Source organism: Limanda limanda, chromosome 14 (assembly GCF_963576545.1).
Source record: "Limanda limanda chromosome 14, fLimLim1.1, whole genome shotgun sequence".
Lineage (NCBI taxonomy): Eukaryota > Metazoa > Chordata > Actinopteri > Pleuronectiformes > Pleuronectidae > Limanda > Limanda limanda.
In genome coordinates, this window is record NC_083649.1 from 9,740,685 (window position 1) to 9,762,238 (window position 21,554).

Below are 21,554 nucleotides of genomic sequence, written 5' to 3' on the forward strand. Positions count from 1 at the left end.
TCTTTTTTTGTGCTTTGGGGCTTTTGTCCATGTTTTACTGTTCTCGACAATCGGAAGTGAAGAAAAGGAAACACACTTAAATCCACAATCAAGCACTACACTTAATTAAGAAGACATTACTTTACTATGTGTCAAACTGATCCCAGGAGACTGGAGCTTCAGTCTGATGAATGATCCAAGGTACAGTATATCCAGGAAGGACACACCTTTGTTTAAAAATGTTTCTGTTATTTCCCTGACTGTGATAAACCTCAAAAGTTCGAAACAAAATTATCATCAATCAACTTCAAAATCCATAAAGTCCTTTGCTTGATATTGTATTTACTCTGTGTAGGAATGTGATGTTTAACGTCCCACAGGGGACTGGGACATCAAATTAAAGGACTAGCCACTGTACAGTATATCCAGGAATGACACAAACTCTTTTTTTGATATAAACCTGAAGATATCTTAAAAGATCAAAGTCCTAAAAGCCCAGATATCGCTTTGCTTGATGATGTGTTTACTGTGAGAAATGTGACTTTCATCAAATCAAGTGTCTGCATGTTTCTTCTAACCCAGCTATGATCCAGAGACAGGGATTACGCCAGTAAAGAGACAAAGTTAAGTTTGAGATGAGGATTGCTTTTTGTTTTATTTTTTGTATAATGTACTAAAGAAACAATTGTCAAAAAACGTGTGAGGACAAGTCGTTAGGTTTTTTAAAGATAAATCCAGGAATGTAGCTCAGCATCTTTCCAAGGGATTAATTCTCTGTTAAGAAAACTCAAGGCCTCAGTATGATAAATAAAATGATTGTGTCGGGAGACAGAGATTAGGATTTGATTCTCATGTTTGGAAGGCGAATGGCAGCCCATAGGAATTTCTGCTGTTTGTCTTCTGAATACTTCTCAATTCTTTAATATCATTTGCTTTTCTTTATCAGTTTATAAGATTGGTCGTCCTCCTGCTCCTCTTCCACCTCGTCTCCTGCTGTGACTGTACAACACTTCTTTGTGTTTCTTTTGGAATCACAACCACGCGCACTTCAATCCTGGCAGGCGTTTCTTTGGTTTACATGAAGATGGTGAGAGAGACGTTACAAACCCTTCTGATAGGAATCTGAGCAAATCGAAAACATGCTGAACGCGGTGAGAGGGCGATGAAGATGGACAACATTGATGGAGACGACCGAAGAGAGCTATACCGAGAAGATTTCTCTCTTCCCGTCTCCTTAACGCTGCTCTGCCTCCTTCAGCGTCTCCTCTCGCCGCCTCTATTTAATTTCACTCTCCCACACCGGTGCCAAGGCGCTGCCGTGATGGCCATTAAGACGTTATGGTTTTCAATAACTTCTTTATAGAGTTTGTGCATCCGAGGCCCATTTGGAAAACGAACTGATGAGGCATCAGTGAGGTGTGAGAAGTGAAAAGTCATCATGTTAACTCGGAGAGGTCGGAGCTCCACGGAGCGGGGCGATCAATTCAAAATCGTAGAATGGGTTTGTGTGTGTGGTGGGATTCGGCATTTGGAAAAACAGGTGGGAAGCGTGGTACGAACATAAAACATGTGCAAATGTCTGAGCTTGGGGAAAGATTTGATTATTTTCTTAAAGTTGCACTTCCACGATTTTGTAGCTGAGACACTCATCCATCACACTGTGTTTGAGAAGATAGTCAAAATTACAAGCGTATGTTTTTTTTTTATTCGTCTGTGGTCGGTCGAGTGACTGAGACGAATGGATGTTTCGATCCTCTGACAGGTTTATGTTTCAACTGCAACAAATCAAAATTAGTGATGCCATTTTCCAGTCAGGAGACACTGTCAAGTGTTCAACACGCTGCTAATAGCTTTTTATGATTGAAAGGAAGAAAGAAAACGAATGAGGTCTTCCTCTCTTCATCTCAGCGTGTGAGGGGTCCCTGCAAACCGAGCAGCAGCAACAGGGGAATAGATGGAAGGAATAAACAAACTGGGCCTGGAACCAGTGTAAGTTAGAAGCCATGGGCGGACAGTGTTTCGTGAGCTGTGGTGCTGAAGCGTAGCCATCACACCAGCGTCTAAACCATAGACATATATAAAGGCTAGATGTCTCGTCTGCGTTGGCGGCCAACGTAGCCGGACCTCACCACATGGCGGCCATCTTGCTAGGGGGCAGCTCGCTCACCCATAACATTGTGTTGGTAGTGGTAAATAACCATAGCTTACTCAATTTTCAACCGATTTTGAAACGGTCTGGTTTGTTATAAACGTCAGAGATGTAGTTATGACACTGCATTAATTTTTTTTTTTTTTTTTAAATAACATAATTATTCATAAGTATGCAGTGTCATATCTACATCTCTGACGTTTATAACAAACCAGACCGTTTCGAAATCGGTTGAAAATTGAGCAAGTTATGGTTATTTACCACTACCAACACAATGTTATGGGTGAGCGAGCTGCCCCCTAGCAAGATGGCCACCATGTGGTGACGTCCGGCTCCGGCGAACGAGACATCTATTCTTTATATATGTCTATGGTCTAAACTACCTAACGCGACATTTGCAAATAGAGAAAAAAAGTGTTTAAACTGTTGTTAGTGCTGCAGACGCCCAACTTTTCACCCATACAGTGTTATAAGCAGGGGCAGCACTTTTAACTGGTAAATATTGGTTTAACAGTTGCTTGATCATTAAAAAAATTTGATTTAATGTATGATTTTATACCTATTGAAGTATATCTGCTACTATAACAAGTTGAATCCAATACAGATGCCTGTAGTTGGCAGGTTGTGCATGTCCTGTTAATGAGGACACAAGTAGGTCAGTTCATCAACATCATAATTTCCACTCAGGGACGATGTTGCCGCTCACGTCATTTGTTTTTCTCCATCATGGCTCTGATTAGACAATTACTGCCTGACTCACTGTTTAATAAAGTTGGTAGAGGATTGATTGTTTTGGATTTTGAAAGAAACTAGATTAAGTGTTTGACAACTCGTAAATTACTAGAATTTGCGCCGCACAGTCGATCACTATCTGGTGTGGTTCTCATACAGCAGGTGGGAGTTGTGTGTTTATTTGATTGTACATGTAAATATCTCTACAGATATATATTTAGATGTATATATTTTATTTTCTATTTTAAATTTTTGATATTCTATTTCATTGTTATTCTATTTTATTCTTTTTTATTCTATTTTATACTATTTCTATTTCTATTTTATTTTTTTGGGTTGAAATTACTGAGCATTGCTTAAAGAGAGCCTGTGACCCAAGTATTTCATTGACAGTGACTACTTCATGTTATCTCTGTTCATTTGACAATAAAAAAATCTTGAATCTTGAATCTGAGCTCCTGGTCTTGTTGCGTTGTCACAAGAGTTATTTCAAGAGATCGATATCTCACCTCAGGCCGTACAGCACGGTGCCGTCCGGGTGCAGCCGGATCATTCTGTTTTTCACCGTGACACCGTGGACAAACGATTTCTTGTCGTTGAGAAAGTAGGTGTCGGGGACCCAGAGCTGGTCGGCCACCCGGTTATCTAGGGTCAGATTGAGTGGGATCTCGGAGTAGGACAGCCGCTTGTCTCGCCAGGCCTGCTGGAAGTACATCGTCAAAGTGTAGTCCTGGAAAGTGCACAGAGGGAGCAGAAGAGGACACAGAGTAGGAGGAGGAGGAAGAGAGAGGGATGAAAGAGGGGGAAGGGGGACAAAAAGAGAAAAGGGGACAGTTACTCTCCAAAGCAACCATTTTACACAGCTGCTCTGTAATATGTTTCCACTGCACACTCTCAAATTAGACCAGACCGGGCTTCAATATTGGATGAAGTTCACTTAAAAGCAAACAGAACAGTCGCAGCACAGGTCAGAAAAACTCTGGGTACACGGCAGCGGGGAATTCCTTCTGTTCGTAGGAACACGAGGTTTTAGCCAGACAGTGTGAAAGAGTGTGTTTGTGTCAGAGGGGACGAGACAGAGAGACAGATGGTTAGGATTTGGTTTGTGATTGTTTGTGTGTGTATGTGTGTCAGTTTTTGTCTGTTCATATATCAGAAAACAAACATATGCTGATTGTTTTCTGTGTGTTTTTTTTTGTGCATGTGTGACACTCGTGCAAACACACAAGTGGGGAGCTGAAGAGAGCAAGAGACGCCACATGTTTCAGACAAATTAAAAAAACCTCGGAGCAACCTCGAGAATCTGCTTCACAAACCGAACTCTACATGCTCCACTTGCTTTGACAGTGGCTGTCTATCCGGGATCAAGCACTGTTTGTGAAATGAGCTGCACTCGCATAACATATTCACCCATTTTCTTCTGTTTGTTCCCTCCAGAACTGGAACGGTAGACCCGGGCTCTCACATCACATCAATGTGAGAGCCGGGGTCTACCCTGCACAGGCAGCCCATCTGCCTCTGAGGGACTGTCTGCTTTACATGGCAGAGGCAGACATCAAAGTGTCCTGGACGTTTTATGCATGTTACTTTCAAATGAGAGAAATATATCTTATTATACTCGTGGTACAAGGTTCCTTTGAAGATGAGATGAACATGAGAAGTCTTTTTTTTTCCAGGGATGGGGAGGGTGAGGACGAGGATGAAGCTTGTCCGAGCACTTGCTTCCCTGTGGACGTTTTGACCGTCTCATGCTTCACGAGCGTGGAATCAAGGTTTTGAACGTACGTACACACGCAAGTCGGTCAATTTGTGTTGACAATATGATGGAGAAAAGGCCAAACGGCTAACTTTCAAATGCTAATATGTAAAATATAATCAGAGCGATGCAGGTTTCGGAGTATTCAAGAAATCGGTGTTGAAGATGTTTGCGGGAGAAGGAAATGCATTCGTCAAACTCCAGAATACACTGAACGTCACAGACACAACATATAAACAAACCTACAAACTCCTGATATATAGGTCAGTTACTCAGGTCGGTAAATTCACTCTCATTTTGAATTCAGAGAAGGAGAAAAAGACCGGAACGGAAAAATGTGTGAATGAATAAATAAAAGAAAATACCAAACCCATCCTATGAAGCCCCATGAAAATATATACAACCCTAAAAAGTTTATACTCAATCTTATCTCCTCAAAAAACGTGTCTTTGTGTAACTAGGTTTTCTGTTATGTCATTAGAATTATTATCAAGACTATTTTGCTATGTTTGTTTGTCTCTTCCTCCACAAACTGTTACATATCTATACCCCCAATCCTGACCATACTATCTGTATATCTATATATAAGCACTAATTGGTAAAGGTCAGATCACTGATTGTAACTACATCCAGGATAGGATTCACACATACATGCTATTTTTTCGTACTGTTCTGATACATGTGCACACTCCGAAAAATCATACAGTGGGTAAATCATTCATAGAGGAAATAGAGGAAGTTTGATATCTTGCAGCTGAATTCCCAGACGATAAATCTGGGACATCATAAAAGAGTCCAGCCAGCAGTACGGCACTCATGTAGCTCACTGATGTAAGAAGCCTACCAATCATCCACGGAAAACCAAGTTAAATAAACTTGCTGTCTCAGGGAACTTTTTGTCATGACTGGCACATCCACTTCCTGGCAAAGAGGCTGAACATGCATTTTTGAATATGCCCGTCGGCTACAGATCTGACATCGCGCAGCACCTTGGGAACCGGAGACTCGTCGACTGACTGGATGGAGTCGGGGAAACGGGAGCAGCTTTTCTCAGAGAAATCCTTGTCTGACTTAAATAGGTTTTGTCACGTTGTTGTTGTTGTTGTTGTTGGCATCTTATTTGGCACGGGGGTGCTGACAACCAGGAGTTTGAGAATCAAGTTTTTTCAAAGACATAAATAGTAAAGTGGCAATTCTGAAACGCAGCACTATAATTGGACTTGGAATGGGAAAAGAATGATCTGAGTAAAATCCAGGGGTCAAACACAGTCTGGGATTTATGCAACTTTCATTTTGACAGCCTTGAAAACACCGGAATGGCTAATTTAGGACAGTTTGATGGGGTACATTTGTAGAGGTTTAATTAGATGTGGGAGAATAAAAAAATGAGGCGGCAGGTTCCGGCGTAAAATAGCAAAAAAATGTCTGTGTTTGACTTTAAAGTCGCTCGCTCTCTCGGTTTTAGCGCAATCAGCCGTCACATAACTGAATTCTTAGATCTCGGTGGCTCGACGCTTGCACCAATGATTTCTGGACTGCACGTGCTGCCTTCCCCAACACTTGCGTCCCTGGCCTGTGGTTATGTAACCGCTCGCCGCTCACCACCGCACGTGTGGCTGGAGAGATGCTTGTTGCCATGCCGTCCTCCGAAAACTATCTCCTCTGCACTCGTCGTTTCACACACATCATAAGAATCAGAGAGGAACACAAACACACACGTCCACACAGATGCACTCACAGTATTTACTCCTAGTTTGTTGGGCTTTGGACATCAAAGATGATGACAAAAATACCTCAAGAACTGCTTTACGTATCTTAATAAAAAACACGAACAGGGACAGAAGACTTTTTTCCTGGTCATACAATCCTTTTGCAACATGTAACAGCAGAGATAAGATATATTAGATAAAAAATACAAATTCGGTAGAGTCATCAGCCGTGGTGGCACACACACACGCACAAGTCTCCACATGACAGCCTCTGCCTTTTTTTATTCGAAGTACTTAGCTGTGAAAAAGTTAGAGGAATAAAGTGACAGTCGAGTTATTTAACTGAGTGAATGTTTCTATTGTCGTCCCGGAGAGCCCATTACTGCTCGCCCAGTGGTTTGCTTTGCGGCTCCGGCCTCGCGGAGGTACCACTGTGGCCAGTTTACTGTGAACATAAAGCTCTCCATAAAGACATCTACAGTGGACGTCTCTCTTTATCTCTCTGTGGGTGGAGGGTGGTGTAAATCACCAGAATAGCTGCAGCAGCTGTGTGCATGTAAGTGCAAGGGAGGCTGTCATAACAACGGTCATAATGAGCATCAGCACCAAAAACGAATTGTTGGAGAGAAAGAGAGAGAAAAAGGAAAACGAGATAGAGAGAGATGCGGGAGAATGATGCTGAATGCTCTGTGCTGCCAAGCTGCCAGAGACACTCACAGCTGCATCAGAACCTGAGAATCCTTTGTGACCATCAAGTGATGTCCAGCAGCTCAACTGCTGTGTTCGCTCATTTTGAAGATTTCTTGTTCAGTGTTTTTGTTTTTACGGATCGTGTCAACGGAACGATCACTCACTAATCTGGAGGATTCAAAAAACCCATTTCACCACCCGCTGCCAGGAACTGAAAAAGGAAATCACAATTTCTTCCTTCTTATTCATCAAGGGGATGAATGTACTCATAAGAGCTGCAGACAAGGAACCCAGAGGGCTGGTAACCACTAACCTTTAGAGAGGCTCAATGGATGACCAGGCTATAACAACAACCAGGTAGATCCTGAGGGGACTTGATGACTTGGGAACAGGGACAAGAAGGAGGTCCAAACCAATAAAGTGGAGAAGCAGGATGATTAGAAAAGGCTGAGCAGCCAAGTCCTGGATTTCCAATTGAGAAAAACCCAATAAAATGTGTCAGGGAGTGATATGATTGCTCCCTAACGGATAGAAGTAACGGTCGGAGGGAAAGGTCGACGAACGGCATATAGAGGGAATCGAGTAGCTAGACATCAGTGGAAAAAGCCAAGAGGAAAGAGAAGAACCTGGAATTCCACCCAGCATCACGTCAGGAGCGTTCTACATCAGGTCGGGACTGTCCAGACCTCTCCTGCCAAAACAACCTGGTACTGCAAACTGAATAGAGTATTCCTACTGCAATATTGAGTTGTACTTGCAAATGTAAACTATATTTAGAACTGACTGAAAGTAGGTGAGGTTCAACTCAGGTCCTCTCAGCTCAGCTCGGCAACTCAACTCTCAAATATGGATATTTGTACTGGAAAATAAACATTGGATGAGAAAAACTAAATGTTTTACAGCAATGAAAAGGTGAAGAACTCGGTTAGTTGATATGCAGTAAAACTTTTGGGATTAAGATTGAAATGAAACAAGAAACACAGGACTGAGCTCCTTATGGTGAATTTCAGCTTGCTCACATCTGGTATTAACATCTGTCCTGAGAGATCCGATCAATACCTGGTATTAAAATACGTCCTGAATAAGTCTCCTGTGACCACTTGTGACCATCTGCTCTATATGCAAATAAACATGCCAGAGGCTGGTAGGATTTCACTTGTAAGGACTCAACCGTGTCTTGAATTGAATGAGCTTGTTGTAGAACCATTTTCTCAGCATAACAGAAACAAAAATACAAAACAACAAAGAAATCCATCCGTGTTCCATCCATTTGATAAACTGCTGATCCTGGGAGGGTCACAGACGGCTGGCGACCGTCCCAGCTGACATGTGGTGACATCACAGGGCCGACATACAGAGACCGACCATCATTCACTCTCACGTTCACACCCACGGACGATATAGAGTCGCCAATTCATCTCCAGGAGAGAGAACAACTGTTTGGGTTTGAGTTCACATCGACTTTCTTACTGTTTCATAGCAGATATTTCACTTGGTCGGCAGAGGAGAGGGAACTGAAACCACTGCATCTACATTTGCCAGGTCATAACCATGAATAAATTACATTTGGACTTTATCTAATATGTAAAAGAGTGACTGTTTGTAAATCTGATTAAAGATTAATAACATTCAAATGTTTTATTCAGAGCATTGTTTCTGCTGCCCCCGAGTGGCCAAAAAAGAGCTATTAATGGCTGGATCATACTTTAGATTAAAAAAAAGTAATAAAAAGAGATTAAGAAACATTGATACAAACTCCAACCTTCCTCATGTGGTTCTGTGATCATATAACAATGTCAGGCCACTTGTGCCAGAGCTCATAATTCAATATAATTAAATTATTATCCAATCAACATATTCCACCTTGGGGCATTTTTTTCACAAAAAGACAGATTCTGTGGGTTTTCACTCAAAGTCGTCTCTTGATGAAGTGGAGAGCAAAGTGTAAGAACCGAGTGGAAGCGGAGGAGGGAGATGAAGGAAATATTGAGAGAGGCGGAAAAAACAGTTGAGTAAATGCTCGGGAGTGATGAGGCATGATTGGCGGGAGACAGTGATGATGATGAGGAGGGAGGAGGAAAAGAACGGAGGCTGGGGAGAAAGAATGGAGAGAGCGATCAGAATGAGAACGAGCGCTGGTTATATTCCCTCTTTCTTTCCCCACTGCCCTTGAAGTCAGTTCTCAATTTGAGAGCCGCGGTACAGTGGGGTGGGTTGGCTGAAAGGGAGGAAGGGAGGGAGGGGGGGGTTGTAAATGAAAGGCGTCGGAAAGCTCAGTTGAACGATGATGCAAATTGCTTTTATTCTCGCGGCTCTCCACTCCGAGGACCCCCGGTTCTCGGCGCCATGCAATGACCTCCCGTCGCTCTTCTCTCTCCCCCCGTTCTCTTTTATCCCTCTCTCCTCATCTGCCCCATCTATCCCCCTCTTCATCTTTCCATCTCCAGCTCCGCACACAGCTCCTGTTGCATCTATTTGCATGTGGTGTCGATGGGGGGGGAGATGCTGGAACACACTGCAGGAGACTGTGAATGGCTTCGATCATTACCACTAAACAGAGCCGGGCTGTAGAGAACATGGCAGATGTGTTCTGTGCTATGTTTCTTGTTAGTGACTGAAATCTATTTTACATATTCAATTTTGTTTTAATTTAGTTTAAACAAATTAGTAGTTTCATTGTAATGTTTGTATTTGAATTTATGTTGGAATCATATCTTAGCAATTTCTGTGACTTTTGTAATATTTATTTCCATTTATGCTGCCATATGCTCAGGTTGGGGAAGGGTCTTGTATATTTGTAAATCTGTAAATTGATGTAAATGTATAAAACCAATAAATATATGTCCAAAAAATGGCTCATTGAGGTTAAAAGGGCAGCCAATCAACCGGATGATGGATATTTGACTTAACAAACCACGTGGTTATGATCAGGACCAAAACCTCCCGCCACAAGACCAGCTTCTTCCCGACTGCAGTTGGCCTTATCAACAAGGCCCGGGACCCCCACCTGACTCGGACTTTTATTCCACCCCCACACCTCTAGGATGTGTTAAATTAACACATTATATCATATCATATTATATTATACTGCATTACATTGCATATTGCAATCTGACACTGTTCACTGTTTTGCATTTAGCATTTCACTTTTTACTTAACTTTTTATATTTTTTATATATTTTTGTTCAGAAATGTTTATCTCAAAATAAATGTTACTTTGTATAAAAAATTGGTAAAAAGTGAGTAAATAAGAAGTAAACAGTGAGTAAATATATACTGGTTTCCCATTTTTTATTGCTCTCCTATGCATGTTGTATTTATTGCGTTTTTATGTTTCTATGTTCATTGTTTGCACCAATAACCAGAGCAAATTCCTTGTATGTGTGAACGTACTTGGCAATAAAATACTTCTGATTCTGATTCTGATTCTGATCTTGAATAACAGTTTGTTTGTTTGGGGTATAATTGTAAACGTGAACGAGGGTATTTGCTGCTTTAAATGATTTCTATAGTGCAGTGACCTTGAAGAGTGGGGCTGAATCTTAATGCAGCCTGCCTCCGAAACCCTCCTCCGCCTCCATCCTCTCTGCGTCTGTCTCACTCTCTCCTTCCCTCCTCTCTTTGAAATACCGTCAGCAGGGGAGGAAATCTGATCCCACCGCCACTCAGCCATATGTCCATACTGCACTCTATCATCCACCTATTTAAGATCTCCACAGAAAACCCCTCAACATCACCAAGTGCCTTTCAATTTCCCGTCTCTCATTGTACTCGGTGCCGTCAGCCCCAGGGCACGAGGAACCTGGCGTGGGGGGGCGCAGAATTTGCAAAAGAGGCCTAATAATACATTTCTCGTTCCCCACAGAGCTGAGTGACATATATTCCCCCAGTCTGCGGGGTTGTGAGGATGGAGTCCTTAGGATTCGGATCCATATCTGGAACAGCTTGTGCACCGCGTGGAGTAAATCTGCCACAGGAACGCACACAGGGGCGGCTGCAGGGGTTGCATTTGGCCCATTTGCTCCAGAATAAATAAGGCCGGCGGTCGGATTGACAGCTTAAACAAGAAACACGTATATCTGAATAGATATAACAAGACACATCCGTGACAGGGACAGTATATCTAAGGTGATTTTCAAACAGTGTCACTGCATCGTCTTTCCATCAACGCTAAGGTTGCAAAGGACGACCACAGCCAGAGTCCCCAGAGCAAAGAAAACCATCCACAGGAAATCGTTTTTCCATATTCCCACAAAATAATCGAATCAGTAAAAGACAGTCACTCCTTGTGGTTCCAACTTTTCATCAATCAATTTTATTCGGGTTGTTGTGTTTAATGAAAGTGTCTTTATGAAACTTTATCTTGTAAATATGTCTGTTTGGATGTGACTGTGTTTTTTAAAGTATCTTTTATAGCACTTTTTGCACATGTAATCAAAGACAAATTTGAAAAGTACTTTATATTCTATTCTGTTCAGAGAACAATCACATGTCTGGTTGTCAAATGTCAAAATATCAATCAAACAACAAATAGACAATCAATGAATTATTGATTTCCAATTAAAGGGACTCTTACCTTTGTTGCATTTTTACACTTTTTGTGGATAAGGTTAAATTGGTATTAATAAGGTAATGACACTCTAAAATGCAAGACAGACCCACCAGGAGTTAAAGCAAACAATTATTTCACTCTCGTAATATTTAGTGAAAACTTCAACCAATAAAATTCTTCGGACCGAAGGACCTTATTGGCCGACAGACCTGTCTGTTTGCTGCATGGAAACAGACAGGAAGCCCGTCTGCTTCTTGTGGCGCATTCGGGCCCGCGTCATCAAGGCGCGTCCTCAACTATAGGGTTTGTTTTGATTCCACGGCAGACAGTAGCGAGTAGCGACCGTATCGACCGTAGCGACTGACGATGGCAGACCAAAGTGGTCCACGGCGTACTGAAACAGCCGCTCCCAGGGGGAGAAACAAAAGAAAAAACACCGCGGATGGGAACGAGGGGGTGGGGCATTGGAGGAAGGCGGGATGAATCGAATGTGCTGTAATTCTCAAATGCAACAAAGGTAAGAGTCCCTTTAAATGTATCTGTATATGTATTTGAAAGAGGATTTGCTTTTGTATCTGTGGTTTGAGTTTTAGGATTAAATTCCAACAAGGGCATTACTCTGACCCAGACTCTCTTGACTACACTTTTTTGTGTTTTCTTCCATTAAGACCATTTACTGGTGGAAACTAGATGATGGATTTCAATAAAGCCAAGACGTAGTTTGGTTACCTTCCTTCCCTGGTGTCTCCCACCCCTCTCTCTTTCTTTATAAACACATATATATATCCCCTTTTCCCACCATACTCTTTCATCATTTACTCTGCCCTGGACACAGCTTTCAAGAGACCTCGCTGCTGAAGGTGAATCAAATTTAGAGGAACCTTCTTTTTCTCCTTTTTTCTCTCGGAGCTCTCCCAAAGCAGAGGTTCACAGCTCTGCCAGTTGGCAGCCGGGCAGCTTAACTGACTACATACAATTTATTAGAGTCGATTGGAGCATCTGCAGGCCCTTTTGTGTCCCTGGAGAGGAGTGGAGTAGAGTGGCAATACGGAAAGGGCGGGTGATGGCAGAGGTGGTTGTGGTTGTGGGGGGGGGAAGGGACAACGGTACGCATATTATTATTCGGCTCCTCTATCCCACTAGAAGATGTGGAGGCAGGTGAGGGAGGTTTCAATCTCAGCTGTCGTTCACATGGGACGAAAGGTCACACTTACCGCTTCTCCTGCATAAAACAATTGTTTGTTTGTGTGTGCGTGTGTGTGTGTGTGTGTGTGTGTGTGTGGTTGTATGTGTGTGTTTGAGTCATTATTCCCCTAAAGATGCAGAGGTGTATTGTCCTTTTATGACAAACTCGCCAAATTGCTGCTTTAGGATGTTGGACAGCTGTCCTTTGATGATATACAACTCATATAAAAAAAAACACACCGATCCACCTGAGGAATCCTCATGCATTATGTAAGAGTGAGGGAACTGAGGAAGAGGCCGATTGCTATTCAGAGAGAGTAGCGAGAAGCGCACTGCACATCTCCACATTGTCAATCAGAAGATAATGCAATATATGGACATCTGTGGATCGATTGCACATCTACAGCCCGAGCGAGTGCAGAAAACCGATTTATCAGGTCCTTGTATCTAAACCACAAATTCAGTTTACTCGTGTGTGTCTGTGTGTCTCTCGGTGTTTGGCCTCTCCTGGTGCGTGAGTTCAGGTTTGATGGCCTGTATACAGGATCTCCTTGGGCAAGGACACCCCCGAAGAAGCAATATCTCCTCACAGCTGGACTGACCTACAAAAGACGCAGGGGCGCTTTAGGAAGGTGTCAACTTCAGGATGCATGCATGCCTGTGTGTGTGTGTGTGTGTGTGTGTGAATGTGTGTGTATGTGTGTGAGTGGCAATGACAGAGCAACAATAGAGACATGCTATTGTGGAAAGTAATTTGGTTCATCTTCACAACAGCACCTTCAACAACACAAAAACATATTGATGGATGTGACATTAAAGAAAGGGTTGGAGCCATTTTTCAAAAACAATCTTTTTTTCTTTTCATCTTCTCATCCTTACATCATTAAACCATATGAAACTGGAGGTTCAAAAAAATATATATTTCATTCAAACTTGCTTGAATGAAAACCCATGAAATCTCCAACTGCTTTTTTTTCCTATTGACTTATAAACTGTGTGTAAACGTGGTGGCCACTGTGACACAATCAATGGTGGGAAATTGTCAAACACTCTTGTAAAAGTTTATATTTTCGTGTAGAATAAACTCTTGAAACTCCACCGTAACATTTGACATTTACTGCCATTTACTTTTCGGCTCTTTTAACACCAAAGATAAAATCTCATTCTCCTCCACTCTGTTGGGGTTGTGGCAGAGGTTTGCAATAAAACCTGAAGGTACAGGACATTAAAAGAACTTAATCCTTTTATCACAATCAGCTTTTTGATTGGATTGATAACAATAATACTTTCATCGATATTTTCGTCCATTGTCAAGCACTAAGTTGCTCTGATTGTATTTCATGTTCAAACTTTATACGACAAACATTAGTGGTTTCCTACATGTCACAAAAAAGTAATAACAACTTGATGTGAAGAAGCCTTAATACCCACAGTTCTCGGAAATGAAAGAGCATCTCACACAAAACTAAGCAAACATCGTGAACAACACTAATCCTCACCGGGTCATTTGTTTCTCCTCATCTCACCCGATCTGACCTCTTTAACTGGTGAGGGAGATTATTGACCTGATTTTCGTTTCATTGCCCTCGGCCCAGAACAGAATCTACAATCCCAACAGTACTTTGACTTGTTTTCACTCAAATCTATCAGCAAAAAACAACACAAACAGTATTTAGCTGTATTTCTTTCGTAAACTTTGATATTGATCAATGGAGAGGGATCTGGGTTCATATTGATATCATGCAGAAAACATACCTTATCGTATTGTTCTGTCTGGACAGAAGGTGATAAAACAAATGCGAAGACTACTTCCACTTTCTTCCTGACAAGGTCTCCCACTACTTACAAGAAAATAATGCAAAGAACAGGACCATCTATTCAAATGCAAATAGGAGAGGGACGGCCATTTATCAGCATTAAAGAGAGCAGAGCATTTCAAACCTCATGCCTACCTCTCATCCAGGTTCTCTTTCTGTTTATCTTTTCCATGAGTAGTAAAATTCTAACACTGGATCTTTCAAAAAGCTGGAAACTCAATAGAATAGCACAGCGTCTCACAGCAGCACTCGTTCCCGGCTTAATTTTCCCAACTGTGCTACTTCACGGAATCAAAAGACAGAGGGAAGCTTTTAAAACCTCGAGCAACGAGGATCAGAACACACTCATTTTTTTCTTTTTTAGATTTTGCTCAACAAATAATTGATATTTCAACTCAGAGCGCAAAATGAACACTGTTAAAATTCAGCTATATGAAATATGAGCACAATGCACAGCCAGCTGAAGAAAGTGAAGTGATGGCCAAAGTATCACTCCAAACAAGAGGAAGCGCTGCATTAAATCTCTCAACAACATCCCATTATCAGCTCTCAGTGTCGTGTTTGGCTGCTGTGAAAACCAATCCACACCCGCCGCCTCTCCGGTTTGGCCATTATCAAGTTCCTGTATTTTGACAAGCTGTGACAAAGCAGAATCCAGCCCTGTGCTCCATCAACAGCTGGCAGGATGAGGTTCCACGCACTGTAAAATCTGTGTTAGTCCCAGACATGAGACAAATCACAGTGACCCACGTGACCAGTTGTAATAAGGCCGAGATGATAGGGGCAGCGGGGCCTCGGATGGAAATCTATTCATCCCGTAGGTCGAGACACGTGGAACTTGTCGTGTATTCACTAGAGTTAATGATTTGAGCTAATAACTCCTTTTAACATGGTTATAAACCACGATGACATGTTATCATCTTCGGTGTGTTGATTCACAAATTCTCACACTCGTTAAATACTATCCCATATGGTATGGAAGGTATGCGTTAACCCTCTCCTCCAGAGAATACTCTTTGACCTTTACCATGAAGACGCCTCACACTACAAGATACTAAACATGCCCTTATTTAGTCTGAAGGCCCTGTTGTGTGATGTAATGTTATCTCTAGTTTTGGGGTCCCACCTCCCACCTATAAAACGTCTGGGACAAGACAGACTTTCACTATTGGCTTGTGATGTCTCCGGGTATACCATGGTATCCGTCTGACCTGTGAAACTTCTGTGTAATAAACATTATTGTACTTGTAAGTACTGGGTCCGCGGTCCTTTCCTTCATCATCTAACTTCTACAACCACATCAACCTCTCGGCCGACCAGAATATACTTCAAACTCTAAAACACAAATAAAGTCACATACAAAGATCTTTAAAAATGCACAATTTCTCCTTTTACCAGATAAGATTTTAAGGATTGTTGGATATATTTGAAAGCATTCTTCATAAAGTAAAACCCAGGGAACAGGAGCTGTAAGGTCTTATGTAGACAGGTGTGTGCCTTTCCTAATCAAGTCCAATCAGTTTAATTAAACACAGCTGGACTCCAATGAAGGAGTAGAACCATCTCAAGGAGGATCAGAAGAAATGGACAGCATGTGAGTTAAATATGAGTGTTACAGCAAAGGGTCTGAATACTCGTGGGTCTGAATGACCATGTGATATTTCAGTTTTTCTTTTTTAATACATTTGCAAAAATTTCTACATTTATGTTTTTTTCTGTCAAGATGTGGTGCTGAGTGTACATTAATGGGAAATAAAATGAACTTTTTTGATTTTAGCAAATGGTTGCAATGAAACATGAAACCATTTATATGCAGTTGTCCAATTACTAACTTCCCAAATCTCTCTGTGATTGCTCACTGGCACTAAAGCCTTTCAAACAACACCCATGTTGTCATTGACAAATGCTTGCACTGTTGGCGACCGCGAGCCACTATTTGTTGTTTGACAACAGACAATAAACCAAATACACAAACCTGCCTGAACACTCACACCCTTCTCCCACACACATACACACACACACAGAGACAGGCACACGCACACCCTTCACACACACACACGCACATATCACTTTGACCTCTGTTGGGTTGACTGCAGGTGGATGAGCCGAAATGAAGCAATCTCACTCAACTCACACTTTATGGGATATCATGCTGAGTGTGTCAGTCTGAACATGTTACCTTGATTAACAGTCTAAAAATAGGGTCCCACGCAGTGATGAGTGTTATCTCCTCTACACAACACAGAGCAGGGACACTTACACACCAGAGGAGTGATAAAAAAATCCATCAGCGTGTTGGAAGCAATATTTTGGAGCTCATGAAAAGATGACAAATTTGTTGAATTAGTCTGTAAGGACTCAGTTATTGCTTTGGCTGAGAAGAAATCATATCATACTCACATTACCTCCTTTGTCCCAGACCCTCACCGATCAACAGCTGTGACAATTTTAAAGATAAAGGGCAATAAGGCCTCTCAGTTTTTAACATTATTGTACTATATGTATATTAACTCTAAAGCGTTTTAACACAAGCCGTTGCTGCTGTTTCACTAGACTAGACCAATGAAAATATTGACCTCAATTGATTGAACATGGTGGAACTGAAGAGACAGAAATTAAGGAAGGGATTGTCGAAAATTTCTGACCTGGTTGGAAGATTATCATCAGAAAACCCCAGAGGAAGTGTGTTTGATTTGCGAAGAATCCGTTGCAGTGATTAATGTTTTATAAAGTGAGAAGACACGATGAAAATTAAACACTGGGGCAGAGGCTGAAACAGCAGCAGCGTTCACCACATTGGCTAAAACAGCTCGGTTCATTGTCCTGAAAAGGAAAATCCTTCCTCACTGGAATCGTCTGGAGCTGATGTTAGCATGTCAAGAAAAAACAGCCAGACATAACACTGAGGCCTAGTCATCACATGGGAAAGCCAATGCATTTCAATTTGACTCAGTACTTTAATTGCGGTAAAACATACAAGGGATATTCTCCATTGGGTCTATGTTCTAAAATGGGACAGTGTTTAGTTTAAAAAGACAAAGAGGTAATGATGTCTGATCTACCGAGCGGCCACATAGCTTTCATACAACTGCCATACAAGCCAGTAGCCAGTCAGATTGACCTTTAGCCTCAGCGTACTTTCTAATTCGACCTTTGTCTTTAAACACGAGGCCAAAAAACTTGATGATGCTAAGGCGCTAAGGGAAGTTATGTCCCGGACATCTGCTGGCGGCCGCTCACATCTGCTAACATCTGCTGGTTGTTGGTAATTTAAATTGTGCAGAAGAACTTCGAACCTACAAGGGACATTCACCATCGAGTCCTGTTTACTAAAATACTGCACTGCTGGTTTAGGAGGCTGTTATTCACCAAGAGGAGCTCTGTGCCGAGGCAGCCCAGTGATGTGATGAACACTGTGGTGAAGCCTATCAACCTAACCTATTAACCTAAAAAGAGATTCTGAGAGGCAGAGATCAGCTGCTGACTCAAATGTACACGCGCCTAAAAGCACTACATGTCTCTCTGAGACGCAACAATGAATCTGAAATGTGTCCCGGCTCACCGCACTGTCTCCCAAATGTCAGCCCTCTCTGCAAAAGAGATGGAACATGGTGTCCATCATATCTCTTCTGACAGAATTCAATCAGCTCTCCCACAACTTTGCAGCCTTTGAGAAAGAAATTCTTCACTTCCAACCTTTTCCATTGACGTGGCAGAAGTTCGATGAGAGAATGCAACTGGAGATCATTAAACTCCAACGCGGTGATTCTCTGAGGAGACACCTTCTCCTCCTCCAAGAGTTCTGAGCGGAGTTTGGAAAAGGCCAGGTTTCATTTTAAGGAGGTGCAGGTGAAGTATTTGAGTATTTTGTTCTCTGATGACTCAACAGAAAGCGGCTGAAGACCAAGTTGACCGACAACCATTCCTGCAACATTTTTCTCAACAACAAAACTTTCTCCAGACTTCTCAGTTCGTCTTCGGTCCTTCACGCCAACGCTGAGTGAACTGCTGCTCCCGTCATCGGTGAGATAAAACGTAATGACCCAATAGTTGATGTGTTGACAACTTCACTTACTTAATCCAATTAATTTTAGTAAAACTGTCTAGAAACATTAGTCTATTTGATGTGCGAATAAGCTTATTACCTTCATTTGCATAGGCTACATTAAAAAAACGAATCCTGCTATTTCTTCCTTCTCCTCCTCATCCTTGAAATTAATTCACAAGATTCACCTGAAGGGTCAAAACACACTCAAGAAATCAAGGGCCTCTGGGAAATAATGAATATCCGAGGCTGTGTTGTCCCCTGCTCCATCTCTTCTCCTGTTATTCCCTAAAAGACCCTTGAGCAGGTGAGTTTGAGTGGTAGCTCACAAACAAATAGAGCAGTGGGGCAAGTGACCTGAGAGATGCCTCCTGAAACGGTAGCCGAGCCGATTAACCCAGTTCGATTTGTAACTCTGTCTAATCCCCCCCCCCACCCACCCACCCGCCACAGGGCCCTAGCCTTGTATCATTATCGAGCAGCCACAGAGTATTCGAGAGCGAGAACCACAGAGACCGGAGGGGAGAGAAACACCGGGAGCAAATATAAACAGAGCGGAGAGCAACTTCAGCTTGACGTGGGACAGGTGTGGAAATTATCGGCCCGGCAACGAGCGAACGCGGCGAAGGCAATATGGCGTCAATTACCCCACGTTCCGACCGCCGACACGAGAACAAGATGTTGCTGTTGGAGAGTTAGACCCACAGCTGCGGGGGGGTGGGGGGGGGGAGCGGGCGGGCTGTCTGATGCCTAAACATCCACTCCATCATTCACTGTCACGGGCTGCAGTGAATCAGATGCCTAACCAGTGAGCGGGTCTAACCTGGGGGAATTGATTACACGCCTCCCTTCCCCTGACATTTAGAGCTGTGTTACTAATTGTACAATATGCAGTGTCTGAAACATTAATAATGATGTAAGCCATAAGTCCTCGCTGCTTTATGAAGGGGAGTGAGGGAGTGTGTGCGTGTGTGTGTGTTTGTCTGTGTGTGTGTGTGTGTGGGTGGTTGTGTGTGTGTGTGTGTGTGTGTTTGTCTGTGTGTGTGTGTGTGTGGGTGGTTGTGTGTGTGTGTGTGTGTGTGTTTGTGTGTGTGTGTGTGCATATGTGTGTGTGTGTGAGTGAGTGTGTGTGTGTGTGTGTGTGTGTTTGTGTGTGTGTGTGTGTGTGTCTGTGTGTGTGTGTGTGTGTGTGTGTTTGTGTGTGTGTGTGTGTTTGTGTGTGTGTGTGTGTGTGCGTATGTGTGTGTGTGTGAGTGAGTGTGTGTGTGTGTGTTTGTGTGGGTGTGTGTGTTTATGTCTGTGTGTGTGTTGTGTGTGTGTGTCTGTGTGTGTGTGTGTGTGTGTGTGTGTGTACTCCGTTGGTTAGTTATGGATATGAATCATTTTACTGGAAAGAAAAAAACACATGGTTGATTATGTCAGCCATCTTCAATATTCAGTAAATATATACTGGTTTCCCTTTTTTTATTGCTCTCCTATGCATGTTGTATTTATTGCGTTTTTATGTTTCTATGTTCATTGTTTGCACCAATTACCAGACCAAATTCCTTGTATGTGTGAACGTACTTGGCAATAAAATTGAAATAAAAGAACTGATAGTTCTTTAAGCAAAAGCGTTGAGCAATTGGAAATATTGACCGGATAATTAAGGTCGATGCTGAGTGAGATAATCAACACGTTATAACATTTATTTCTGTGGGGAATATACATCTAGCTGTACATCATTTACTAGCAATTAGTAGAGATACACTGCGGTCTAATGCTTCCCTCCTGTTGTGAATATAAACTTCTCTTCCTCACCAGCGAGAGGATTTAACTCCATTAAAAGACATAATGAACCAAGGACGTTTTCTAATTGTCAGATATGAAACCAGTTGATGTGCCTCCCTCTGAATCTGCGTGTACTGAAGCCTTGCTCTTTGGGGGACAAATGACTGCTGCTACAGACTCAGTGTCACTCACAGGTCTGACTGACGCAAACCTGTAAAAACCAGCTGCTTATAACATCATCATCACTACCATGTGACATCAGCCGCCTTGCTGAAGAGATGCAGATGCAGCCATCGCAACAAAGAACTAAGTGTGATTCACAGCATGGCCCTGGAAGGACGTTATTAAAACTGAAGTGGCTGTTGATGGGAAACCATTCACCAACCCGGCTGTAGAGCATGAGCATCTTCACTGGAGAGGCACCTGTTTTAATAAAGGCTCGGAAACCTCATAAGCCAGCCGGACAAAATTCTACAGTAACAAAGTTACACAACTAAAAGAGCATTTGCTGGTGTTTACAGCAGCAGGAGACTTTACACTATGTGGGAGCTACTCAAAACTGAAGTGCTCAACGTTTCACCCACAGTGGATCATTGACATATTTAGGTTTTTAATTCAATCATGTTGGTGTTTGGCACAGGGGAGTGAGCTTGATTCGATAAAGCCTCCGATGTTTTGGCTCCAGGATATAAACAGTAGACAACATTAACACCAGGCAGCTCTCAGTCCTGCAGAGGTAAACTCGCCTCGTGGTGTGTTGATGAGAATGTTGGACTTAATGTGTTTGACTCACAGGCTGAACCACCGTGCTTGTAAGTTTCCATTTTACACTCACGCACGACAATAACAGTTTTAAAATGAATGTCCAGTTCTCCCACTCTCATTTATATTTATCTGAGTTTCACTTTCCTTCTTCATCTATGTCCATTCGCTGGAATTACTGTTGTTTATTCACTTTTTTTCCTCCCGTCTCGATCACATCTCCACACCGGTGACACAAACGCCACCTTCAGTATCATTTACTTTAGGTTAATTGGTTCTGCTAATGAGCAAACACCTCCCCATATGTGATGTGTTTCCACTGTTGACTGAAAAAAAATCCTCCTGTCATGATATACACAATCCACTTAATGTCAGTTCTTTTATCGCATTCAAGTGGCACATCGAGTG

General features: G+C 42.3%; 1 protein-coding gene across 1 annotated transcript in view; it reads right to left on the reverse strand.

Moving 5' to 3' along the window:
* The window catches only part of LOC133019705 (gamma-aminobutyric acid receptor subunit beta-2-like), a 62,222-nt gene that overhangs the window by 32,619 nt on the left and 8,049 nt on the right, over positions 1-21,554 (reverse strand). Inside the window, exon 4 of the mRNA XM_061086263.1 lies at positions 3,370-3,590. Within this exon, the coding sequence (XP_060942246.1) occupies positions 3,370-3,590 (221 nt within the window). The remainder of the gene's footprint in view (positions 1-3,369; positions 3,591-21,554) is intronic.